At 39.3% G+C, this 27,717-nt stretch overlaps 1 protein-coding gene across 1 annotated transcript in view; it reads right to left on the reverse strand.

Annotated features, from left to right (window-relative positions):
• EPB41L3 (erythrocyte membrane protein band 4.1 like 3) overlaps positions 1-27,717 on the reverse strand; it is a 101,565-nt gene that overhangs the window by 16,922 nt on the left and 56,926 nt on the right. Inside the window, exons 5-13 of the mRNA XM_067290683.1 lie at positions 25,506-25,548; positions 21,256-21,331; positions 19,276-19,494; positions 18,903-18,990; positions 15,102-15,254; positions 12,899-12,996; positions 11,329-11,504; positions 8,132-8,352; positions 3,959-4,525 (exon numbers count right to left, since the gene is read on the reverse strand). Coding sequence (XP_067146784.1) covers positions 3,959-4,525; positions 8,132-8,352; positions 11,329-11,504; positions 12,899-12,996; positions 15,102-15,254; positions 18,903-18,990; positions 19,276-19,494; positions 21,256-21,331; positions 25,506-25,548 — 1,641 coding nt within the window. The remainder of the gene's footprint in view (positions 1-3,958; positions 4,526-8,131; positions 8,353-11,328; positions 11,505-12,898; positions 12,997-15,101; positions 15,255-18,902; positions 18,991-19,275; positions 19,495-21,255; positions 21,332-25,505; positions 25,549-27,717) is intronic.

Genomic DNA, 27,717 nt, shown 5'->3' on the forward strand with positions numbered 1-27,717 from the left:
AAGGCGTATTGTACACAGTATATAGCTTTACTGCAACAACTTTATAAGCCAAACAAAACATTACTGGGAAAGTGTTATTTGACCAGTAGATTTTTTTTCTTAAGAAAGACAGGTGGCTTCAAAAAAAATGTAGAAAAACCCCACAAATTTTTTTCTAAACAAACTTTTCCTCCCATAATTTTTTGTAAAGAATATTATTTATCAAATTTTTTGTTCTGGCCAGTAGAGATTAATGTGGTGTTTGACTTTTTTTCTGGAGGGGGAAAAGATGATAATTAAAAAAAAGGCTACTTTAACAGTCACCTGACTTTCAGCCCCTCATTTGTACAGAAGTTGTTCTTGTCTCCACATTTATACACTATGAGGCTGTCTGCATTACCAAGGAGTTCAAACAACCATACACCCAGCCATCTATGGTCTGTCTATAGAGAAACAGTAAGGCTCAAATCCCACTTGGTTTCAGTGAGAGCAGCGGATATTGCTACTGATATTTAAATGAAACAAAACTGTCATGAAAAGAATCAAAATACTTCTCATTCCAATTAAAAAATATGGATAAAAGCAGGAGAAAAATAAAGGAACTCCCTCCCCCCCACAACACTTATTAGGTACAAGTGAGAGAAAGGAAACAAAGCACAGCATTGCACAGACTAATCTATCCCTGCTTTGCTCTGGTAGAACCATCTACATCATTAAGAACATTTTTAATGCAGAACACAAGGGTTAAGATTTAATAAATATAGAGTCAAGTGTAGGTTACTACAGGGCGAGAAGACAGCTCACATGGTTATTTTTGATGTTATGCAAGCTTATTAAAAACTATTAAGTAAAGAAAACGCTCACTAATGCCCCAGATTGGCACATACAGCTTGTTTTAACATCAGTGAAAGCTCTTCTTTGATTAGTGATTTTCTGTGGTCCTTAGATAATCTAAAGTAACACAGGCAGGTAATTTAAAGCTAGGACAATACATCTCATCCTCAAATCACATCAATATGAAGCAAGAGAAAAAGGCAACATATTGCAAGGGCATGGATGGAGTATCAGTCTTAACTTTGAACTTCCTATCTTCTGTCATTTTCTGACAACTGCAATGTTTCATAAAAATGCTTTTTTGATATTTTTTCATTGCTTTATTCTCTATCATTCTTCCTTTGAATAATACACATTACTTGTATGACAGGCTGAAGAACAAGCAGGCATTTTGAACTATTGTGTAAGTGCATGAATGCAAGTCATATGCAATTTTCCAAGCAATAACCACTGACTGGACAGACCACTTTTATTTTTGTATGAAACTATACTTCCAAAATAGCCTACATAATGAGTCAAACTGCGTTCCTTACAGTGTTACAAAATGCTTCTCTGAAAACTGTTTATTAGCAAAGAACCTCACATCTTTATAATATTGTAAACAAAATAATTTGTAAAGGTATGGCACTATAAAAAAACCTATGTATTTTCGCTCCTATCTTACCAAAGAAAAGAGGAATTAATGAATCTAGGTGTTTAAAAGGAATTAAAGGATATATGTTAAGGCACTGTTAACACTTAAGTTTGGCGTAGACTATTCTTTTAAGAAGCTGAAGTTGGGAATGTTAGTGAATAGTCAGTAGAAATGTTAGCTAGTAAGGTACAAACAGAGAACCTAAGGAAATATAAGGGGACACATGCTGGCTTTGCACAGACTGCCTCCAGATGCCCTATTGAAGGGAGAACGGATCTCAACACGAGGTATGAGATTGGTTTAGGATACCAGTTGCAGCTCTTACACATGCCCTCTGCACCACACTCTGTGCACTTGTCTGCGAACTGGAAGCACACGTGGAGGGGAGAGAAAAAAAAGGAGCTTCTATTTCTTTTCCCGTACCAGCAATGAAATCCTAAATGAGGTATAAAACTCAGTTTATCATAATAATGTACATGTCTGCCAATAAGCTGAATCACCAGCCAGGGAGTACAAGTCAGCGTTACTGAGTTACTTGTCAAATAAAGATCTGCAGATACTGCAGAGCAGGCGATGGCGAATTAAGAGGCTCAGTAAGGCGGGTTTCCTAAGGAGTGGAGAGGAGGAAAGATCGGGCTCAAGTCGGAGACCAGCCGCAGCGCGTGGAGCGATTCGCAGCTGCTTGTGCTCATGGGCAGGCAAGGGGCTTCGCAAGGAAGGGAAGGCAGCTATCCTCAGAGGGAGAAGCTTTGGCTGCACGTCCTCTAGCTTGAGATCATAATTGCTGTGATTTGTTTTGCTAATGTAATGCAGACATGCCCAAGTTTAAAACATATTAACTTTCATGCAATATTTTGAACAAGAAATACCCCCTGGATTAGGCACAAGTCTGTGTTGTCTGCCAGGAAGTACGGCCAGAGTAATCACCATCGTGAAACAGCTACACTAAAAAAGCCTATTTTATATATTTTTGTGCTCAATACTCGTTAACTTTACTACAAAAAGAAGTGCTCACTTCTGAAAGAAGAAAGACAAATGCATAACATAAACACTGTCTCTCTATTGCCTCTGGAGCTGGCACTGTATTAATACTGTTATTGCAGTTAGATTAATACAAATGCAGGGCTAATGTAAATCGAGACATAAACGCTATCTCAAAATGAGGACATGAAACGAGACAGCAAAATTTTGGATGCCTTTTATCAGAAATCGCATTAAATATTATTTATTTATTAAGCATTACAGAGCCAAAAGCATCTGAAGACAATGTTTTTACAAGATTAAACTGATGCAACTTTTGGCATTCCATAAAAAGGAAATGAAATCCTGCACCAAATCTTATAAAAACTACAGGGGCAGATTTCACAAAAGTTTAGATGCACAAGATATTTATTGAAGAGAACTACCATAACGGCATGGACAAGTGGCCAATACAGCTTATTACAAATGGCCAATTGGTCTGCAATTATCCGATCTGGTATTTTTACATACAAAGCAAAACCATATCTGTGCATTTGAAAATGAAGAAAAAAAGGAAAAAAAGGATGGACTCATTATTTTATTCTGTCAACAAAGAGTAATTAGACACCAGCAAAACAGAGATACCAGTTACTTTGTTACTTAAGCAAACGAATTCCCTTTCTTCTTCTGGATATTTTATTATATCCGTAGTTCTTACTAGCACTATGGACTCTTTCTGCCACTGCAGTTGGTTTCTCTGCCTGTGATAACCCTAGTGACCTGAGGCAATAATTTTGGCAGTGCTAGTTTAACACTTCAAACGGTAATGAGGCCCACATGGCATGCTCCTGTAACAGCTGCAAAACAGCTGTCCCAGTCTAAACTCTCACTGCTATGGCAGATTTGAATGCGGAAAACCAATTTAATCTGCAGCGGAGATGGGATCAAGGCATAAAATATAGATGTAGGTTTTGCTGGATCAGAAAGCCTTTTTTGGGCTTGTGCTACAACTGACAGCTCCTTGCAAAATGTTGACCCTACCTGAATTTTGAACATCCTGAAGTTGGTAAAAGCATCCATTATAATTGCCTAGATATATGTAAAAATATAATGCATATATATATACACATATGCATGCATATATAACTATGCGTGAGTTGTACTTAATTCCCACTATTGAGAGAACTGTTCTAACAAACCCTAGTATAAACTGGTAGAAAAAAGAAAGATCTTGGTGGGTTCAGATGCAATGCTTGAAAGCTGATGAGCAGCAATTTGCTTAGCGCAGATCACTCCGTACCAGCCGACACAGTTTGAACTAAGCCACTTATACACAGTGTTGTGCCTAACCCTGGGCCCCAAGCTGCACTCCCAACACAAGAAAAATAAAGAAAAAAAAAAGAAAGAACCCCCCCCCCCAAACCCGTCTAACATATCAGCACAGACAGAAATGAGGCTCTGAAAGTAGGACCACTATTGCAGCATTCTAACACTGGTTAGGACTGAAGCACTGAACACGAAAAAGAGTGTGTTCAATGCCGAGGTACACACCTCTTCCTCTGAACTGTCACTCAGGTCATTGGCAAGTGAGGCACTCAAGGAGGCCGCCTTGGGCTCCAGGTAGCAGAGGCACATAGCCAGAGGGAAGGAGAGAGTGAGGGCATATGGCACTGAGAAAGAGGCAGAGAGCAGAAAGAAAAAGATGAAGAGGAAGCAAGGCATGAGGGAGGGGGAGCGGATGGGAAGGTAATGCTGCACGCTGGCAGGCAGGAGGTTGGTTTCGGAGAGGTTAGGGAGTGACAGGTAGCCATCGTCATCCAGGAGAGAAGGGAATGACTCTGGAAGTTGCAAGGAGAAGGAAAACAACGTGCCACCTTTACCGGCTTTCTGCTTATAGCCGAAAGCCACCTCTTGTTCAGCAGAGCACACTCTCCCTTTTCTGTCAGAGTCCAGGTCTGACTCACCGTGCTTTTGAGCACTCTCTTTAGATGACTCACAACCTACTGATTTTCGAGCACTCTCCTTGCATCTCCTGCGCAGCTTTGCTGAAGATGCATGGGGACCACCACACTGGGAGGATGGGGAGGGCGGGAATGAGTCAGAGCCAAGCAAAGATGGCTGGTGACAGAGGAAGAGCAGCAAACAAGGCGCAAAAGCAAAAGGACAAAAAGAAAACTGTAATTAGTTAATTTTCTTCCGTGATGATAAATATATATATATATAATTATAAACATTATTTTAACACCATAGCTTTTTGCTGAGTTAAACGTTGCACGCTCCCATGCTGCACACCGCAGGTATTAGTGAATAATGGTTACAGCTTACAAAAGGCAACTTCTTCATTCAACATTTGTCTAGTCATCTGCAGTACTTGGTTTAAATAAAAATCTTTGTGTCCCTGTGTGGAGATTCAGATGCTGCCAATTTTCACTTTTTGAAAAGCTTGTTTCAGATCATAAGGTGCTTTCATACAGGAAGTACATGGATAACAACAAAGAAACAAGGGAACATAGTCCTAATACCCACACTTGACACAAGTCAAGGAGAGATTTTCGGAAAGAGCGAGTGGCAGATGCTTTCCACCTATGCCTTGGAAAGCCTCAGTCAGAATAATTAAAACCCCAAGGATTTTAAAACAGGAGGTGCCCTAATTCCTCCATTACGATATTTAACAGAACACTATGTCCTAAAGCTAATCAAATTAATTGTACCTACCTACTCTACCATTCCACTCCATTAACCAACTAGTTGCACCCCTTGGCCCTGCTGCTATGCATGGCGCAGGCTGACATGTCTGCGACGGCGCAGAGACGGCGCTCCCTGGCAAACCCTGGTGGGGCCGGTGGCATTCAGGAACATGCTGGGGGAAGGAGGCTGAGCTTTTTTGGCTAAGCAGATTGCGTGCCCTTGCTGGGAATGGGGAAGGGGCTTGACTGCCAGCCCAGCAGATTCGGTCCCAGTGCCGTACACTGCCAAGTTCCTCAGATTTTGTCTTTGCAAAGTGACTTTTTAGCCATAAGTTAGAGGCAAAAATGTAATCTGAAATGAATCCAGAATGAAGAGGCAAAAATGTAAGCCCAAGCTTTGCGCTGCAAGTTTTACCGCAATGCAAAGAATATCAACTACCAACAAACAGGATTTGCTTTAATGCAGTGTTAGTAGGGCTTCAAGAGAGCTTTAAGAATATGCAGGGGAAAAAAGGGACAGGCAGGGAGACGAGGTGGAAGGACTCGTCTGTAAAACTAACATGCTCCTAGCAGGCAGCCGCCGCTCATTTTTTGAAGTAAAACAAGAACAATCGCTACCAAAATACCCCAGTACAACAGACCTGTCACAGCACTCATGCATTTTGGCCAAAGTCGCCTTAGACTAGCTTGGCTGCAGTGACACACTGGCTCCATGACCAAACCGAAGCTACCTGAACTGCTCCACCAGTCGTCTCCCTGATGAGAATATAAAACGCATTTCACCTGCACTTACGCCTGGAGCTTCCAAGAGCAAAAAGGCTTCAAAGCCAAGACAGCATTTGTCTGCACAAGTTGGTGCAGAATCCGAGCCAACGAGCGGCCTCAGCTTTAGACACAGGTTCCACAAATGCTAGTTACTAAGCCTAATCTTTACCAGGTATATTAACAGTAGGAGTGGGATTTAAGCCAAATGTTTACATAGAGGAGGTCCTTTCCCTCCCCTTCGTATTTTGCTTCTCTCTCTTCTCTAGGCTGAACATTTAAAAAAAAATACATCAGTTCAGGCAATCTGTATTCCACAGTTTAACAACAAAACCAAACCTAACATCAAATTTCCTATGAATGTCTTTTCTGTGGGCTTAATGCAGTAGCTTCAAGTTGAAATTTAATGCTGATGGAATCACAGCACTGTATGTGAGCTAAACACACAAAACTTTTCTTTATATTGTAAAGGCAAAAAAACCCAAAGTACATTTCTTCTTTGCTAATATAGACTATTCACTTATTTGACATATTTGCAGCATTAATTTTTAGAATAACTTCTGCTGTTTAAATACATATTGATAAATCAAACGAAAAATGTCTGACTGGAAAAGCTGAAAACCTACATATGAAGTTTATACATCCCTAAAGAGGGATTTCATTTCAAATTTGCTCCGCGTTTCTCTAGACCCTATTCTCTTTATAATAAATGACAAGACAACTAGTAGGCCTAATGGAAGCAGGGCTAAGCTCTTTATACGCTTATAGAACTGAAGCTCTGCTAACTGGTGGTTTAAACAGAAACCTCCTTTTGGGGGGTAACAGTCACTCATTTGTGCTCTTTAAGTACCATCACAATACTCTTCTAAAAGTATCTTTGACTATTTCTAGCCATATCTAAGGAACATATGATCTCTGAAAAGCAGCTAAACCTCACCACTACCCTAAACCAACAAACAGTTGGAACAGAATTAGTTTCTAATGGATATTTTCTGCATATTTGATTTTTGTCAATGTTCTTCCATGCACAAACTACTACTCTTCTTTCAAGGAGACTCCAGTTAAATTTTAGAGAGTTTTTTTTAATGTTACAGTTATAGTCCAATACTTTCAAAAGAAAATCTTTTTTTCAGTGCAATTTTCAGTAATTCAGTTGGTTTCTGAATTTTTGTACCTTAACTGCAGCTCTTATTTGAGGACTTGCACCTGTAACTATTTTATTAATTGTGACTTTACATCATACGGCTTGAAGTTCAGGCTCTAAGATATGCACTCTTAATCAGTTTTGTGGGTGTAAAGGTACACAACAAGTTTTTTTCCTCATAAATTAAGAGGGTAAATCTTACTTCTTTAGCAAATGCATTCCACAGCATTCCATTTTTTGAATGATATACTAGATTCAACATTTCATATTCTATTTTTTTTTCTCCTCAATGTAAAAGAAACAGGACATTTTACACCCAATCTTTTCTGATTCTATCTAATTCCTCTTCACCATCAATTTCTCTGTCCCTCTGTTTGATTTACCCCATCTCAGTAACACAGCAGATATAATTCAAAGCTGTGTGTGTGTGTGTGCGTGTGTGCGCGCGCGCGCGTGCATGTGGTGGGGCAGGGATTGGAAGCAGTGACTGACAAATCAAATTGAACAACTAAATAGAGAACCAGCAATAAAAACAGTTTTCTTCATTGCAAAGCTTTAAAAGAAGGAAGCAAATACTTTTGTAAGCCAGAAGAAAAGCATATAATAATATATTAATACCCCAAAGTTAATAGGAAAAAGTGCTCATTGAATATATGCAGGGAAATACACTGCTACTAGAAGCAAATGAGAAAAATACAATAGTTTAAAGCACACAGCTACATATAAGGAGACAGAAATATCTTGTTGCCCTGTCAAAAAACATGAAGCCCATACTAAAGCCAAAATACATCTGAAGACCAAAAGAGCAAAATGTGCACTTCCAGGCTACTTTTGGATATTTTTCAAACAGCTTTTGAACGCTACGAAAAAAAAACATTGCAATGACTGTTAAATGGATTCACTGTTCAACAAACAGGCCATAGCAGGAACTGACTTTTACAACATCATACGAAATGTAAAAGAACTATAAAAATACTGATTCAAGGCACATGTATACACATATACGCAACCCTGCATATTCTACTTTCTTTTTACTGAATTTGGCATCTTCTCCCTGTCTAACAACTCTGTGCTTCTCCGAGCACTCTCCAGGCAGGTTGGTTTAATGCCCCCCCCCCCCCCAAACTCTACCTTGGTGTCATGGCGTATTGCAGAGACGGGGGTGACTTCCTCTGCTCTCTTTTTTTTGGCCTCCTCGTCGTCTTTCTCCTCTTCTGCCTTTTTCTCTGGCGTCACAGTGGTTATCAAGTTGGTCTGCGAGATGCCCTTTGTTGTGGCGTACTGGCCAGTACCAACCTCTGCAGCAGACACAGAATCCTTCATGTACATTTCATGGTTTTCATTCACTGACGCTAAAAGCAAACATTCAAAGAGGTAAAGTCTGAAAGAGCCTTTGCTGAGAAGCTGCGTCAAATTAAAAAGCTGGGTTAGTAAAACTCGCGTCCATTTGGCTGCAGATGCAACCAAGCCATGTTTCGGCAAAGCAGAAACGTGCACACATTTAAATAAAGGTTGTTCATGTGAAATAAAGCTTTTAGCTTTTATATGCATACACACACATACACGATGTATGTGTATACACACATTACTGTTGCTAACGTGTGCATTACACATTTGTTAAATGCTAGCAAGCCATTAGAAGTGCTACTGTAGTAAAATACCAGAAAAAAACGAAAGCATTGCTGTATTATCAGGCAGGAAACGTAAGGAAAACAGCTATGACATCAGCCATGGGGATGGAAGAGATTTTTTCTGAAATCTGTCAGAATATAATAATACAGATCAAATGAATGGTAAGCAATGCACTGCATTACAGGAAATGACAATATTGGTGTAACACAAACATAGGGTCTGAGAATTATTAAGAGGATTTTTTCTATTATCTAGGATTAAAGTCTGCCAATCAAGTGTGTTCATTATCCTAAAAAATTCTGGAAAGAGATGGCATTCAATTCAGTGGATCAGAATAGGATATTTTAGGTTTTAATGTTCAATAATTCATCAAACTTAAATACATATTAATGATTTGAAAATGAATAGTAAATTTACAAACATAATGTAATCATAACATCAATATATGCCTAGATCCTGCTCTTGACTACTGTGTAACTTATTCCTAGTTCAGTAGGACTATTCACATATATAAAGTTACTTGCATGTGTAAAAAATCTCAGGACCATGATGACAGTACAATCATATATGATGCAGAATGTTACATCCATATTTGTACTACAATAACAGCATCAGTGAACAAATCATAAATATTGATTAAAAAACCTCTTCTCCCCATTTGCGCTTATGGCAAATTAACATTACAAAAACCTTGCAGAGTCTAACAAATGAGTGGGAAAAACTTTCAGATATGTTGTCTCTTGGTAATGAGCTTAGGAGGCAGGATGAAGCAAAATAAGTAGAGAGAGACATCTTGTTTAGATATTATAAACAAAATAATGCAGAAGGATAATTTGTGCTTTGAGACACATGCACAGCAATCAGGTCACCAGTTGCTTGGTAACGCGCAAGAAGCACATCAGAATTAGAAGATTCCAAAATTATTAATGATAAGCAGCACCTTTAGGGGTGGAAAAGAAGGCTCATCACTAGTACTTTTAAATGAAAGCTTCTGCCCCTCCCCACCAGCAGCTACATCCACTGTGATTCACTTGTATATTCTGTAGGAAAATTCTTTTTTTAAACTGTAGTATTTCTAAATTTAGTCTATTCATATTTTTTTTTACAAAAATAAACTACAAGGAATATTTACTTGTGAGCTGACATTAATAAAAACTGATCAAGTAGCTGAGATTCCGAATCACCTGTTGCTTTAGTCTAAAAGAGCAGCTGAACCTTGACTTCCATGAACTACAGAGAAACAGAGAGGAGGAGGATGGATGCACTATTAACCTGCATATGTTATTCTCCAGCTCACATCTTCAAAAGTAATGTATGTAAAAAGCCTAAAAGCACTCATCACACTAAGATGCTAGGTAATCAGAAGAAAGTGCTATTACTCAGTGAAGAGAAATTATTCATTTATGAATTTTTATTGTATACTTAAATTAAAACCTGCATACAAAAGAAGGCAAATTAAAGAAAACCTAAACAGTTACTCATGTAAATCCTGCAGAAAGTGTTGAAGCCTGACTTGCTCCATAGGGCAGGACTGTGCCAGCAGACTATTTCTCCAAAGCACAGAAGTTCTTTACAAGCATTAGGCCAAAGAATGGAGCCCATGAAGAGCAGACTCCCAAGGACATCCTCCTGGCAGAGGCTTTGTAACTACTGTGGCAGTAATTTTAGCACATCCCAGGATTTATCTGTTAAATACTTCCAGCGGTGTGCATATAATTACCCTCTATGCTCCTGCTTGTGCCAACCTGAAGGCCACCTTCTTCCTGCCGCCAGCCGTTCACCACTGAGCACTCTTGCTCTTTGTCCCTCGCCCTGACCAGTGTGCCTGCAAGCACTGCAGGGCCCGGGGAGCACCACTGCCTTCCCTTGTATTCGAAAGGCAGGGCATCTGGTTCTCTGATAAAACAGAGCACACAAAGCAAAGGGTATTTTCTCCCTCCTGGAGAAACCTGGAGGGGAGGTGGAAGGACAGGGAAGACAGTCCCATGCCAGGACAGTCAGGAGAGGCCCAACTCCAAGGTTTGGCCAAGGTCCCTCATAACCCAAATCAGAAGTAGCCAACAGATGCCACGAAGCAAAGACCTGTTTTCTGGCTCATCTCCCTGGGGACTGCCGCGTGCTCCAAACGCAATGGCAGCCAGCAGGGGGGTTGCAAGAGGGCCATCAGCGACAGCTCCTCCAGCTCAAGGATGCAACAGGTTCATTGGCTTCCTAGGCTGGAGGTGACTCCTGAAGAACGACTGCTGGCAGCATTTTCAAAAAAGGCTTCATAAGAAAGCAAAAAAGTCCCTTTGAAAGTCAACAAGCTTTGTAGGGCCATCTGATGCCTTGCTTACTTTATCTGGGAGAAACTTCTGTACTGCTCAGGGTCCTGTACTGTACTGTTTATATTGCAATAATGTGCCTCATGAATCTAATTTTAAAAGTCCAGCTATGTAGACAACTGCAAATACTGCTTCTCTTCCCACATAAGCCTTATGCTGCAGACTGCACTGATTATTAAAAGCAGAAGGGCCAGCTGTATCGATACAATGCCTTTTCATGTTAAATAGTGAACATGCGTATACTTACAGTCTCCACTCAACAGAGGCTCAAGGGATATGAGATTACAAAAGGTTTATATCTAATCTAAATCAATGACCACAATGACTATAAGTTCTGAAAAAGTCCAAGGAAGGCAATTAAGAGGATCTTACCACCATCTAAGCTCCGAGACATAGTATAACGTTTACTAGAAGAACGCTCAAAATAAGGTGCGGGGCGGTCTATTAGCGCACTGGCTCTTCTAGTCTGAGCCTGAGTTCGACCACTGTAGCGAAATTTGGAGCCCAGCGTGAGGAATTTCTTTGGAGGTGCTTCTGGCAGCAGGAGCCTAAAACACAACAAGTAATGCATGTATTATTCCACTTATTCCACAAATAAGTCCATTATTTCTGTAGAGGAAAAAAGAACACTATTGTATGTTGTTATCCATTGTAACCTATGTCCCATGAGTCCATGGCTAAAAAGGAAGCAAAGAATGCCCCACATTACAAAATCACTTAGATAATGGATTAGAAAAGCTAAGTTCTTCTTAGTGGGCAAGAATAATGCTCATCACACAATGAATCTCTTCCTGATTTAAAATCAAATTTATTCTTTTCTAATTACCAAGACTAAAACTGAAATGCCTCTTATTATAGGGACTTGGATAAGGGCTGAAATAGGGATATATCTCTTACATTTGAAATTTATGACAATGCTGCTATACTGAAGACAGAGCCAGAAGAGATTTCCGATAAAAGCAAGCCATATTCATTCACAGATTCATATTCATTCAAACACTTTTCAGGTTAGAGCCTTCCTACCGTCTGTATTTAGACTATGGGAGTTTGCTGAAAAATCCATTCTCCTACTGTGGAGTTCACGCTTTAGAAGGTGACCTTCCATTGAGCATCGAAAATCACCAAACAAATGCACCCTTAATTACTTTTTAGCCCTTGTGACACTTCACATGCAACCAGTAGTCACATAAGCCTGAATCTACAGACAGCTTGAACCAATAGTTTTAAGAAAGAAAAAAAAATCCTCTGTTGTCCCAAACATCTAGAGAGGGATTTGTAAGCGCTGGCTGCCCTTTCAAACCACTGAAAATCTCACCCTTTTGAGTTCCCATTACTAAGTATTTCATTGCTGATGGCCTCAAGGCAAATGAGGTACTGCATTTATTCCACTATCCCAAACTTTTCTCAGACCTTATTAGATGCCAAAAACATAGTTGAATATGTATAGCTGCAAAATTCCTCAATCATACAGTAATGAAAACTATGGATTGGGTATTTCAAGAAAAACACCACTGACTACATTCTTCATTTTCATATTTAATTAAATCAAAATCTAATTTCTTTTTTACTTTTACCCACATATCCCAGTAATTTTCCACATAAGTTGTTCTTTCTAGACAAGTTGTATGTGCAGAAGTGTTGCATACTGCTTCAGCTCTTTCATTATAGTGGCTGATAATATCATGTACAGATAAAGCAAAAACATGAAGCTAACTATTAGAATTTTATGGTGATTTTAAGCATTCAATTTCTATTTGAAAGAATATGAATTATTTGTGTGAAACTTCCCAAATTTTTAAGGAGCAGTAACCTTCCCGTGTCTGCTCAGAGACAACTCTTGATCAGAAAGACAATTTGATTTGAAGGCATTAGTCTCTACTGACAGAATTGTTATTTTTGGTCATGTTTTATGGTACACCTTTAGGAAAAGAAATTCACATACCTGAAAAATGTATGGTGTTCAACACACACTTTCCATAAGCGCTTTGCAGCACGATGATTTGGCAACTTAAACCCAATAGTGCTTTCAAACTGCTCAAACTAGGTAGGAAAGAAGAAAATCAAAGTATGTTTTCGATGCTGTGCATCTGTATTTAGACAGTGTGCACAGGCATACAGGTTCATCTTCATTTCCTCTGTCTATATCATCTCATTGCAAGTGTGAACATATATGCCCATGTATATAACCACATATAAACATATTCTGTAGACACCTGTCTAGGAAGGAAGCTGTGAGTGGTAATCAAAGGCAAATTTTGGGGATCAGTTTTTGGGAGAAACCCAGATAATGAGCAAGGGGTTTTTGCTGGTGACAGTAATGTTTTATGCACTACAGTAAGGAAGAGATCAGTTAAGACTTGGGAGATATCAGAGAAAAAAACATTTAAGCATTTTTGCCCTGTTGTTTTAACATGTAACAACTGCACCAGTTTAAAGAACAGTGGGAAGCCTGATAATAGCCTGGAGGGGAGCAATAGTTCCCCAGGACTAATTTGGTCTCACACAGCCTTAGATTAAGGAGATTTATAGTAAAAGAGCTAGAGTTAGTAAATCACTGTGTTTTTAGCTAGTTTATCTCCTGGGGAGGATGAAGAAAAGTGCAGGCAACTGAAAGAGTTGGCTGCAGATACCAAGTCACCTTTCTAGATTGTGCTGCAGATTTATATTCCAGATGCAAAAGCGGTGGCAGCTACAACAACTGTAACATGGTGATGGCTACAGGCAGATAGCTGAGTAGGTGAAATAGCGTTGCTGGGATCAGGAGAAGGTAGGCAGAAGGGCAGTTGTAAGAAAGCCTGGATCTCTACAAGAACTGACAGAGAGAGACAAGGCAGGAAACAGCAAAATGATAAAGATGATGTAAGCGGCACATGGGATGGTGAATCACATTATCATCAAATGTGATTTGGAAAGAGATTGCATTGATTATTTTGCATAAGTAACTATGACCCGGTTACAAGAAGCTACACACTAAGACCAGTAGAGCTCATTAGGACTTCAGTGATGAAGAGCTTGAGTGCAGGTGGTGGGAACGTCAGTAGCTGTTTTGTTTTTTTAAATCAAACTCAAGACTGGGAAGCTGGTTACTAAGACTGTGCCTTCTGAGAGGCAGAAGATGTCAGGTTTGTGGATTTTGGTATAGGATTCTGTAAAAATGCTCAGGTGCTCAGTTATAATGTGGGGGCCCCAGCAGATTTCCCAGGTCATTTACAGAGCCAGTACGGGAGACATTAGGCTCAGGGCTCTCAACTGCCATATTGCATTAAGGGAGAAATGCCATTCCTAAAAATCAACTAAGTGCTTTCCGTCTTGCTATGCAGCTCCACCTTCTAAAATGAATATGGATTTATCACAGACTGATTACTGTACCAGCAGTTGAGATGGAGACATTCCTTTCCCTACGGTGATCTTGAACTCTTCCTGGGATTTTTGCTAAGATGTATCATCTTACTTCTATGTTAGTGCATGCTGAAAGCATGAGGTAAAGACAGACACACACGTTACCAGCAGTGGATTTGCTATGCATCCGGCTAAGCCACGAGAGGGCACTCATTGTACGAGCTTTCACATCACCTTCTCCAATGTCAGCACTTGAGCTCCTATGGGTCTGGAAGGGCTAAAGCATGTAGCTACCAATAATGTTGATGAATGGACTCTTGACTCCATTTTTATCAGTCTCCAGATTTCTACTCAGACTCCAAATTTACTAGTCTGATGTGCTCATAAAATTTGGTACGGCCTATCTATATCCCTTAGTGGGTAAGATGAATAGACACTAATTCAATATACAACATGATGGTGGATGACGAGCACTCCATGAATAAGGATAGTTCTACAACTGCAGCAATGTGTTACTTAAATTCCCAAAGTATTCATAAAATGAATGAGCTTTTTTACATGCAGATGGCCATATTTATTCTTTACATTAGTTCATTGATGTAAACAGAAAAACACCAAAGAAGGTTTTACCTGTATTTTAACTAAAGTATTTACCTAATCTTTCCCAAGAAAATCAGCACAAATTAAAAAATATAAATGAAGAGGAATGTTAAGGGCTTGCAAGACATGACAAATCAACAGATCAGTGAGAACATGGGGTTTTTTGGAAAGGCTCCATTCACTAAGGAGGGTTGGGAAGCCCTTACCTCCCCTGGTCGGATTTTGATGTAGAAGTTGTTCCTCTTGTAAGAAATTTTCAGAACCTTTGGCCAGGCAAATCTATTTATTCTCAGTCTGTCTCGATATATCAAGAGACCACTCGCACAAACACCTAGCATGATTTCCACTCCTTCAGAATCCTGGAAAAGGAAGCAGTGTGCTTTGTTGAGTACTTCTCCCTTTACACCCCAAAGATTTATAGATTCTTGTATACTGTTTTTTCTTTTTTTTTTTTTTTATAAGAGCTACACATTTTTAATACATCAACTGCAGTGACCTGACTTCTGAAAGCTAGCCCACTTACTGTCTGCATTTATGCAAGTAATAGTTAGGTTAGGCAGGGTGAGAGAGCCTAAGTGTTGCTGAATATTAATCTATCTTTTAGAAAGACTCTAAAAGGAGTGGAGGAAAATGTTAGAAGCTCTTAAAATAATAAATTTATCCACATAGCAAAACTTTATTACTTCCCAAGTGTCATTAGCATAAATACAAGATTGAAAGTAAGTGGGACTGCATACCATTTACCTGTCCCTGCATCACTCATCTCTATAACTAAGCCTTGTGAATCCTCAGATTTTTTCTTCTGTAGTTTGCTTGTGTTGGCTTTAGTTGGTTTGCTAGTTTCTTTAATGCTGTTGTGCCTATGCCAAGTATTTTCACTTTCTCACTTTTCTGCAGTAGTATGTGAAATGACCAGTAGGCAGAAAGTTAGGCATTTAGACCAGCAAGATTCTTTTAAAACTCTGTGACAACACCTGTGTTATAACTCATTTTGAGAGAGAAACTGTAATTCAGACATCTTAATCTTATAAAAGATTTGGCTGTAATCCTATTAAAATACACCTCTAAATATTTTTTTAAATAAGAAGAAAGAACTTCTCTTTCCTTCATAAATAGTCAAATAGCTTTCAAATAGTCATAAACCAATCTATTGCCCCTAGCCTGTCAAGGATATAATTCTACTTTTTCTTCATTTAGCTAAGTAAATGCTGTTGGAAAATGAAACAGTCACCGTAAAGCACAGAGTTATTCAGTAATTATTTTAAGATAACTTAAACTTACAAAATTCTGAGAACAGAAGCTATGAAGAGGTCAATCTATGTCAAGCTTGTCAGGCTACAACAATCATGACATTAATTCATCATTTTCCTTTAGTTTTCCCAACAAATCATGTTTAAGCATAGAGTGAAAAATCTGATTACATTTTAAGATGAACACAAAGACACACATAGTCAATCTGGATGAAAAGGTTACAGCACAGCTTGAAATACAAAAGAATTCCTTTAAGATCAGAGACACAATGTGCAATTAGTGCCAAAAGGTCACCCCCCTGTTAAAAAATACACCAATAAATGATACATGTTCCAACAATGATGATACTGCCCTTTAAAGGTAGATTATTTCCTAAATAAAATTCTGACACAGTATCAGTGTGAGACATTACAGAAGAGACAAAGTTATTTTTTGTCAGTGGACTTCAGTTTTACAGCTTCTTAAGCAGTGAGTAATGTTTAAACATAATGAACACATTTAAAAAAAATAAAGTCTCATTGTCTGAAATCATACTGCCTGGCAAACATCTGAAATGTACACATGTTCCCATATGGCACATAGCTGCATAGGCAAGGGGCTAATTCTTTTGAAATACTTTCTCAAAAGCTTGTTGAGAAAAGCTTTCTTTCCTCAAACTCACCTTTGCAGCCGATCTAAATGTATTCAAGGCTTTTTCTACTTGTTGGTGTCAATGACTGCTTTATATGTGATACCACTGGAGTCAAACCTGAGTAAGAGGAGAATTTGGCTTTTTTTCAGGAGTGATGCCTTTCCATGGCACAGAAAACTCTTAGCCATAATGTCCAAGAAGTGAGAAACAGAGTTGCAAATACTTGTAGTTCTGGGTGTAAGTGAGAGATTTACTGGAGTGGTGACAGCCCAGAGGACAAATCTGTCCATTTGAATGCATTTTTTTACTGCAGCTTTGTGTTTGGTAATTGAGAACTACTTTTAACAGTAGCTAGTGAGACCAGCATCTGTTGAATACCTTGGAAACCTGTGCAGCCCTAAGGAATTGACATCTGACATCAATTAACACAGAGAGATCTGCCACTGCAGGACTCTGAAAAGCGCCCCACCGAGGCATTTGACCCATCTGATGGTCTGATACTGTCAGAACTCACTGGCAGACCTACTTTAAACTAAAATATTACTTTTCACACAGACTTAGCTCAGTTTCCAAGATTCTGGTTGGGTTTCTTAATCCACAGACAAACCCAATTTGGTTACCAATGCAGTTTTTTTAAATAAGAACTTTATGTTAGAGAGAGATCAGTTTGCCTACCAGGCTCTCCTGCTCTGCACCTTTCCATAAGAAAAACAGAACAGTAAAACTGTATACTGATACTTTTTTGGGAAAAAAAGTTATCTCAGGATATATTATCTTAGATTTCAAAGCTTTTCTCCAATATTCCACAACTCTGAAGAAAATAATTTGGCCTGAGTGGCACGCTATATTAAATTTTCAGTAACGAAGCATGCAACATATTTAGAACAGAAACTCACTTTTTTGTTGTTTTGTGGAATTCTTTGTGTTGGACAAAGCATGTTAAAAAAAGCTACTGAGTGACATTTGCCAATCCATTTCTAGCCTTGCTCCAAATGTGCCTCAAGACTGTGTGCCTATCTGCAAGGGACAGGAAAAGCCGCAGCCTGCCTCCTGAGAGAAAGCTGTCCATTGAGCCATTCTCAAATTTTTCATTTTCAGTGAAGGCAATTAATAGAACACAAAAGATTGCCTTGAATTCTGTAACATACATGCCCAGTTCCTACGAAATGCCTCAGGGACATGGTTGCAGGCCCTTTCAAGATCCAGGCTGCAAACTTGTCTCAGTTCTTGAAAGAGTCTGCTGCAGAATAAAAACGGGCTCACAGTAACGTGACCTTTATAGAAAATGCAGCGCTCTCCACAGCTCAGGATTCTCTGTTCAGCACTCATTGGCTAACCATACTTACTAACCTCAAAGATGTTGAAATCCATTAGTCTTACTTTGAAGAGTGAAGAACAATAGTAATTATTTATTTGAGGAAAAAAAAAAAAACAAACACCACAAGGCTGTTAGGTGGCTCTCCCAAACCACAATAAGAATGACCATTTTTGACTATACCTTAACCTGCTGATGATTAGAGAAACTACTTCATCACAGGAGAATGCCAAAAGAAGTACTGTCCCTCCAGTTAACTGCAATGACTGCACTTCAGAAGAGATGCAGGCCTCTGTCTCCTTATTACTATCAAGTTGATTAGGTTTCCAGCAAGGCTAAGTAAGAGCTTCAAGGTTCTTTGCAGTGTTGGAAATGATCTGTTTATCTAGTTAAGACACCATAGTTGGCCTTACAAAATTGGAAAATGTAGCTGAATGAAATGACAACTGATTGCTCTCTGGACAGCTTCTAATATTCTTGCTCATTCCTCTGTCCATTCAATATTTCTCCCAAAGAAGTTGGTTGTTTAATCAACATGCAAGGTTTAAAACACATCCACCAATGGCTGATAAGCAACATCTTTGAATCTATAGGCTAAATTATGTTACGGTTGCAAAATAAATCCATGCTTACTCTATGAGTCACCTTTCCTCATGTTGACTAGTGATTTACTCCACAAACCGCCTGTCTCAAAACAACAAGAAATCAGGGACAAACATTAAAATCAGGGAGTCTATGTGACTTAAAGTACTACATCACGTGAGAAAGACGACCACTGAGGGTTCCGGCTTAAACAACTATAGTCCATACCTTGGCATGATGGAGATCTACTCCATACATTGATAATTTTTTGGCATTCTCCAGGAAATGCATCTCAGCCTCTGCCGGTGTCATTCCCCTGAGGAAAAGAAACTAATGTTAAGGAAACACAGCCTGAAAGAAAATTCAGCACTTGGAAAACATTTTCATTCTGTCAGAACTAAAGCTGTATCCGTCAGACAGCTTGGTATCTATCAGAGCTAAAGCTCTGCTGCAAATCTCTAACCAAAGAAATGGGGAGGTGTCTTTTCCTAAAAATATCGTTATTAAGTGCTATCAATACAGCAAGACATGGCAGCAGATTTTAACATTTCATGATGGAATTGAATGCAGGCGACAATCTACATTCATATTCTCTGCTTACCTGTGGCTCTTGTGCAACTCAATGACTTTGTCTTCCAGTTCTTTAGTGTGGTTTGGTGCAAAGCGGAATTCACTGACATAGTCGCTGCTGTATTCATCAGGGTCGTAATCGCCAAGCTCCGACTGCACAGTATAGGAGCCCAGGAGAGCGAGCGTGACAAAAGAGCAGGGCAGCCGACCAGAGACAATGTCATCTCTCAGCTGCAAGCAGAGGTAGTACCTGCAACAGAGCACGGGAACAACTTAGAAAGTCCTTTTCCAGCACTTTTAGAAAAGGAGGCTGCATTCAAAGAGTGGCAAGAACGTCTCAATTCTGCTGCTGCTACTAACTTGCTGAAAACGCCCAAGCATAAGGTTTTTCAGGTGTTAACAAGGATAAAAAAATAAAATCCTTGCCTAAGCTGTGGGTACCAAGACTTAATTAATTAATCTTTATAAAGCAGCATGGAGATTTCTTAATAAAATAGTTTGCCATTTTGTTTAATGCTAGATGAAGAAACCTCCATTTAACATTCTAGGGTATCTTTTTTTATACAGCTACTCTGGGCAATTTTGCTCATTTGATTTACAATGTAAGAATTTCCTATAATAAATAAATAAAACTTAGATATATAGTTAACCAATATATATATTTTTTTATTTGAGGAGAAAAAAGCAAAACCAGATACTCTTCTTAAAGGGTAGATGAACTCCAAAAAATTCAAAAAAATAAGCTGCCTCATTAATAAGTTATGGAAGTTTCTCAAAAATACATTTAAACAGTAAATGCTCTTAAAAACCTTGCGATAAACAGTGCAAGAAACCACCAGATAAAAAGAATGAGAAAAACTCAGAAATAATGTTTGTTGGCTTTGTGGTTGAGGCAGAGAGTTCTTTGGGGAGTTGTAAGGGCGAGATAGACCTCCCGACTCCACCACAAGTCTTACTGTACGCCTGATGTTGGTGTGCTCTGAGGTTGGGGGGTAATTTTTGGTTTCATATCCAGGTCTTACCCCAATGGGGAGCTGACAGAGGAGTGGGATGTGCACCCAAAGCTAGGAATTAGGAAATATTCCTAAGTCCTATACTGCAGAGATATCCTCTGTGTATTGAACCCAATTATACATGAGAAAGAGTAATCCTTCCTTTCTCTCAACCTTTCCCTTTCCCTCTGTTTAACTGTAACCTTTCGGGATACTGTCTTTCATTATATTTCATTATATTACATTCAATATACATATTCAGTTATTCAAAATATATTATATTCCCCTGTCTAGCGCAGGGGAACTCTGTTCTGCGCTGAAGGCTTTATCTAAATGCTACCTCAGTCCACAAAGCAACAAACAGCTAAAAATACTAAGAGGTTACAAAATGTTAGAATGAGCTAGAGAACAGCTTGCCCATTGCATAAAACTTTTCAAGGCTTAGATGGTTTTTCTGTCTTACACCAAGGAAAAAAACTAGTGAGTGTTTTTTTGTTTGTGCTTGTAATCTCACTACTAAGACAGCCGAGGCACAGCCTGCAGAGGTAAGTGGCCGCTGGATAGCAGGAAGCAACCGTCTATTAGTGCCACATGCACTATACTGTGTGCATCAACTGCATACTGAGGTAGAGGACATATAAAAATTGCAAGCATGCTTATCCCCATTCTCTCCTTTCACAATTGTGATTTTACTGACAATAAATCTTACCACTGGCAAGACTGGGCAGTGGGCATCTCTGTGAATATTTAAAGTATAATCAACTCTCAAGAATATGTATATTGAAAATGCTTCATTTTAGAGTCAAGTTATGAAAAAGCAAAAGTTTTCTTAGCTCAGAGGACTAAAAACTGTTCACAGCCTCTTTTCTGCCAAAGCATCACATATTTTCCATAAACTCCTAACGGTTAGGAAGCCAACTGCAATGCAAAATGTTCCTTTTCTCAGATAATTAGAGTGTAAGCACTATCAAAAACAGCTTTTAAGCCCCTTCTAGAAAGGTATTTAATGTTTTAAACACCTGGTAATATCTTCAGATAGCTGGGCAGGGTCTGGAGGGTAGAATTTCACATTAAATGCAAACTGCCAAGCACCACCTGGAAAAGAAGAGAGGATTACTAAATGCACAGCAAGTGCAAATGGAGATGTTCATGCTGTTAGATTACTAGCAGACTTAAAAATACTCCAGTCAAGCAATTCAAAAAACAGGATATAGTATGTTTTTCCTGTATACTGTTCTAAAGATACTACTTTTTCTCCTCACTATTACAGTATTAGACCAGATCTTACAGCTCTTTTCTTTTTTAGTAAGATTTTCACTGAAGCAGAGATCCTAAGGGAACAGCAATTTATTGCTAATGCTTAAAAAAAAAAACAGTCAAAAAAATGTTTACTGGGATTAACAATCTGAAAACGCAGCCTATACAAGCTTTAAAAACAAATAACCCAAAATGCAGTGGCACTGGAAGCACCACAAACTAGTGTATAAATGGGCTTCCAATATGTAAGGACAGTCACGTGTGCGCTGCTGAACTCCATCTGCCCATAAAGGCTTATCGGCACCGTTGCCGAGTGCTGCTTCAGCCCATAGCTCCTGCCTCCAGCAGACATAAACTATTGTGCAGACAAAACTGCAAGGACAAACAGAGAGGCCATCACTGAATAAAGGCCTTCAAAACTGAGGAATTCTTATTTAGGATTTTCAGTAAGTTTAGGTGACTCATGGGATATTGGTTTGCATCATGGCAAGTATTTTGTAAAATTTTTCTGGAAGGTTAGCTTTAAGTGTGGTAAAGAATATCAAGACTAAAACTAAGAAAGAATTAAAAGTAACAACACGAACATAAAAGCTATTCTGAAAAAGGGGACAGGTTATGCTAGTGCACATCTCAAATATAAATAAAAAGCAATAACAAAATCCCAAACTGGAATGTTCTAGCAACACGGCGACATTTTAGTAAAAGAACTTTTCATCTAGGCCTTCCTTGTGGGATACACCTCTCTATACATATTTCTGTCACTTAAGTCACAATATTTCTGCAGTCAAGAAACCAAAATCATGGTAATCTGACACTTTTCTAAAATGTATTGATATCAAATTACAATCTAACTAAAAAAAAAAAAAATTAAATCCTCCTTCTGGAAAGACCCATATTGGCTGTGTAATGAGAAAGTGCTCGTGAACTCTGAGAAACAGGTCTCTTCCTTACAGGCCTTACAGGGTGCGGTTTTTCATGATCTTCAGTTCACAGCCACCTTGCACCTTCTGATGAATCCCGGTTTTGAAGGCCAATCTGGTACACTTTATGGTATAGAAAACTTATATGCTAGACAGAGTAAAAGTATGCTGAAGCTTTTCCAACTGTACAACACCAGTTTTACTGCTGCCTGGAAATTTGGTAAGGTTTTCTTAATTAGATGTTTGGGAGCTTTTATTTAGGGACTACAAGGAAATTCTGTCCTGTGCAAAGCCCCATTTACCTTGCCCCACCGCTTCTCCACAGAAAACAGGCTGAATATGCTAAAAGACTCCAGCATTTACCATTAGGATTTCATCTCCTAGTGAAATTTTGGGGTTCCTTCATCTGAGGACCTTTTCCACCTTTTTGTGCCATAAAAGCGTATGGGATGAAGAGCTGCCCAGCAGCGAGGCTGGGACATGTCCCATCTGGGAACTGGTGCCGAGCAGAGAGCCAGCCTGGCGACTGGACATATGGCAGAGGGCAGGGGGGCTTTGAGCCTGCTGCCGGTAAATCTGTGCCTGGCCTCTGGCGCACACAAAATAAATCAAGTCTATCATATATCCCTTGGGAGCACGGCTGGCTAAGATAACAGAGTAAGAGGCCTTCTCTCCTCACTTACATGGCTTTAAATACAACACACCTCTGTTCAAGCCAGAGGGTTAAAACTATTGGGGTGAGAACCAGAGGCCTTATACACAGTGACAGCTTAATTTTTCAAACACTGGAATGAAATCCCGCTTGTTTACCATGGCATCAGGGATCTCTGAGTCTTCTACCACTCAATCAACATTTAGTGGGATCGTAATTTTTTATTTTTTTACCATGCATGAAAATTGCCATGTGTAAGAGTCCTACTTTTTCAAAGTTCTCCTGTTCCAGACTTGTAAGGTGAATTCTATAAAGCAAGCAAATTACCACTGACATCTTCTACAAATACAACTGTCCCCTGCATCAAGTCCAGGACTAGACTTTTCTGCCCTGGTTAATCTCTCGCTGTCACAACCTTTCATTGTCTAACTCACGGCTTGGGCACATATTAAATGCATTTCAGATCAGGAGTTTGAAGCTGAACTGTTTTACTCGCGTTGACAATCAACATAATTTGACACATCGAGGTCTGCAGCACTTTCCAGACCCACCCTTTTAGTAGATTAAAAGAAGGCATACAATGAAACACAAATCTTGATTATTTTTCACTGTGGATTGTTTACGTGTAATGAAAATAATACTGGTGGAAAGGTGCAGTTACTCCTAGTAACTGAGGAAATTTTCCACTCGGTGTAAATTAACCCTTTGAATCTTGGAGGGGGAAGTGGCTTTTGCTAGGCCTGATCTAACAAATGTAAACTACCAGATGCATTTGCTTGTAAAAGCACAGTTTTAGAAGGGATTACTCACAAAATGTGTAGACACAAAACTACTGAGTTTTTCCTGTCAAAAAAGTTATACACACAAACATTTCATCAATTTAAAAAAGAGAGAGGAAAAAAACGTAGGTCACATTTTGAGACCGGCAGCCTTGACACAGTTTTCAATGCATTTTTAAAAAGTGTCAGCTAAATTTAACAACTGAGCTTTTTAAAGTATTCAAGTGAAGCAGAAAATTGACTGATTCTCTGTGAATTGAATGGTCATTTTTGGAACAAAGTTCAAGCTTTTGAAATGCAGAGAAGAAAGACACTTTAGATGGAGTGCTGTTTACTATGGGATATTAACAGTGTTCCTGGATATGATCTAAACAATGGTAACGCAAAGAAATAATTTATATCTGTGGCCTAATCCCCTACGGTTATGTTGCTTAATGTCAAACTTTAGGTTTTTGCATCTCTGCAAACGTCAAGTTGTTTTTAGTAACTACACTTCATGGTTTTTGATCCTGAGTAACTGTCTGATCTCTTTATGGGATAAAATACCTAAAATGTTCAGGTAATCCAGAGGTTCGGGATGAGATGCAGCAGAACAACGTGAAATTTAAGCTCTGAGATAGGCCACAGTGGCTGAAACCTGCTTCACTTCAGGGGGGTAGAGCCTGCTGCCCCATCCCTGCAGCTCCTCCGCTGCGCTGAAGCTGGGGAGAAGGGGCCAATGCTCCCTCTAGCCTGTCCTGTAAATCTCCTAGCATCTCCTATGGGAAGCAGGTGAGATATTTATATGAGCCACGAGCCAGGGTGAAGAGCGCTCCCATTGCGGAGCTGTCCAGCTGGGCGGCCTCCCTCTACATGGTGCAGCAAAAAGGCATCACCCACTTAGACTATGTGCATTAATCACGGCTCAGAGAGAGTTTGTCTTTGGCCCTTATTCTGTTTTTGAGCCTCCAGGGCTTATACAGCAGATTGCAATTGTGGGCTGGGAGGAATGACCTAATCCTGCCTGTCTTAGTGCCTGAGCAGACATTTGGTTGGTTTATGGATCTCAGGAAAAAGATTTGCAGCTAAGCAGAGAATGTAATAAAACAATTAATGTGACAGCTCTGAAAGCAGTGCCACTGGTACTTGCCAGATCCTATTGCAATTCATTTCAATAGTGAAGTCTCCACACAGGGGATTTCACCAGTTTTCTCCCTTTGTCACGACTGAGAATCGGAGCAGATGTGGAAAAGGCTATCGAACTCGCCTGCGAGGTCTACGTGAGTTGACTCTTCACTGTTTAAGAGACCATGTTGACTGAGAAACTAAGGCTGCGTCTAGTGTCAGCAGTGGGTAAGTGCTCCCAAACGACAAAAACCATGAGCTGCTGTGCCTCTGGTGTTACGAGATGATCACTTAGACCCTGGAGTTCTGAATTACCCCAACTACTTCGGAATAAGCCTATACAACTGTAACAGCTGATGAGTGAAACTGGGTGTTTGGTGTCCAAGAAGTCTCACTAGGATGACAGGGAATCACTTCTCCATCTCTGCTCCCCAGTTTGGCTCAACAGAAGTCTGATAGGTTTGCAAGTATAGATCATAGATTTTGAGCTCTGGATACACCAGCATGAAAATTCTCCAGATCCTCTGAAATAAACACACAAATGATAACAAACTTACTTCGGATCTGCTTTTTGATTTCCTTGGCAGGGTCCAACCAATTCTGAAAAGAAAATGTTTCCTTTTTAAATTTGAATTAGAAAATACAGTAAACATTATTTTTAAAACAGCGCTATCAGACAATCCTAGAAAACTTGAAGGTCGATCTCTTTCTCTTTGGAACAGCAGTAGGCAGAAATAGCACTTAGTTTCAACATGTGGCCCTGGGTAGAATCAGGATTTTATTAACTGTCCCAGAAGTTTAAGAGCTGAATGGTTTGAAATTAAAAAAGAAAACAATCCATAGAAACCTTTTTCCAAAGTATCTTCTGGGAAAACACCAATTAGATTTCCACGAGCTTGTCAAGAAGTTGTTTTGATTTAATCCTTGAAGGGCTGAGCGTGCTGAAATGTCTTGCTATACTGTCAGTAAGCATGGTACAGGACACTTCTGTATTTGCAACCCAGAGTAAGCACAAGGGGTTACCACAGGGCACTGGCGGAGACTGAAGGCAGAATTACCGCCGAGGTGCTGTGCAGAGCTTGTTGGCTATGTGAGAAGACCCTGCTGAGGAGGTGGGGAATTATCACTGCAATGTGTTACTACTCTCTGGCTGCCGAGGAGTGCTGCTGGCCAAGACACAAATCCTCCAGAGAGGGCACGCAGCAGCTTGCTGCCTCTTGCTGCTTCAGCTCCAGCCAACGCTTAAAATTTATGAAGCACCCTGCTTTGTACCTACTTCTCCGACTCTCAAATATTGGGAGATAAAGTCCTTGCGCTCCTCCATTGTCTTCTAACAGAATTAAATTAATATTTAAAATGTGTCACACAGTTCAGAACAAAAAGTTCACTTCCCCTAGGAAAGTTCCACCTTCTCCAAGGAAAGACAAACAAATGTATCAGAGCAAAAATATTAAAGAAATTTCAAACAAACAGAACACAGCAAACCCCCCACAACCAAAACAACCAGCTCGCAGCTGTCCAAACCCAGTCAGTAGTGCTAATCATGAGGCTAACAGAGTTCCAACTATTTTTGAGCACAAAAGCACACTACGCACCAATAAATTAAAGATGCATCAGGATTTCTATTTTCAAATGTGACATGTGATGTGGATACATGTGATGTGGATACATACATTGTCTTGCTGGAAGACATTTGGCAGAGGATGGAGGTGAATTAGTAAGTACTCTAACATTAAAAATATGCATGTTATTGATCAATAAATATGGTGTCAGTCAATTATTCTTTTAGCTATTTATCTCTGTAGAGTAACTGGTGATCTATAAATTTTAGCACTTCTAAACCATCCATTAATAATGAATGCATTTTTTTGTTCCCAATAAAGGAAAGCATACCTATTTGGAAATGCACTTACACATCTGCCTAACTTTAACCACAACTCAAAATTAAGCATATGCTTAGGTGTTATCTTGAACTGGCATGGACCAAGTGTCTGCTTAAGTAATTTTCTGACTCAGGGACAAAATCCTCATATTTAGAAGCCTGTAAAGAGAGGGGAAGAGAGAGAGAAAAAAAAAGACTGATTTCTTTTGTATCATATATAACTGAAACAACGGGAAGCCTAGAAAATATAAATGTTCTTACAGGACACAAACAGCTAAAAAAGTAGTAATAGGTCCAGCTACCTAACGGAAGACCTTTGAGGCCACGCCAAGCACAGAACATCTCCATCTGGCAAGCTCTGCTGGGCTATGGCACAGCTTGCTAAGAAGTTCTGGTATTGGATTCTTTTAAATATTTACCTTAAAACATCAACATACACATGACATATTTGAAAATTATCCTTCAATATTCTTTCTTTTATCATAATGTGTCCACAATAATATACATTGTGTGTCCACAATAATATACATAATGTGTCCACAATGTATTTAATACCTGAACCTTAAATCATCTTGCACACTGTTAATAGCTTATTTAATGCTAAGGTTGAGATACAGATAGACAGAATGGGTTTCACTCTTGCTGCTAACTGCTTCTTAAGACTTAAGTCTTCAGCCAAATCAACAATAATGCTAAGATAGAGTAAGTCAAGACTTAAAGCCACACCTTATCTTAGCAGTTAGCAGCAGCAGTGAATCAACTCCTGTCTATCTTTATCCCAACCATAGCATTAAATAAGCCAAATTTCAGTACTGTATGCTTAGTAATACATCTAGGAATGTAAATCTGACTTTCATCTATGGTGTTAATGAAATAATTTCTACTAG

The sequence above is a fragment of the Apteryx mantelli genome, chromosome 2, assembly GCF_036417845.1.
Source record: "Apteryx mantelli isolate bAptMan1 chromosome 2, bAptMan1.hap1, whole genome shotgun sequence".
NCBI lineage: Eukaryota > Metazoa > Chordata > Aves > Apterygiformes > Apterygidae > Apteryx > Apteryx mantelli.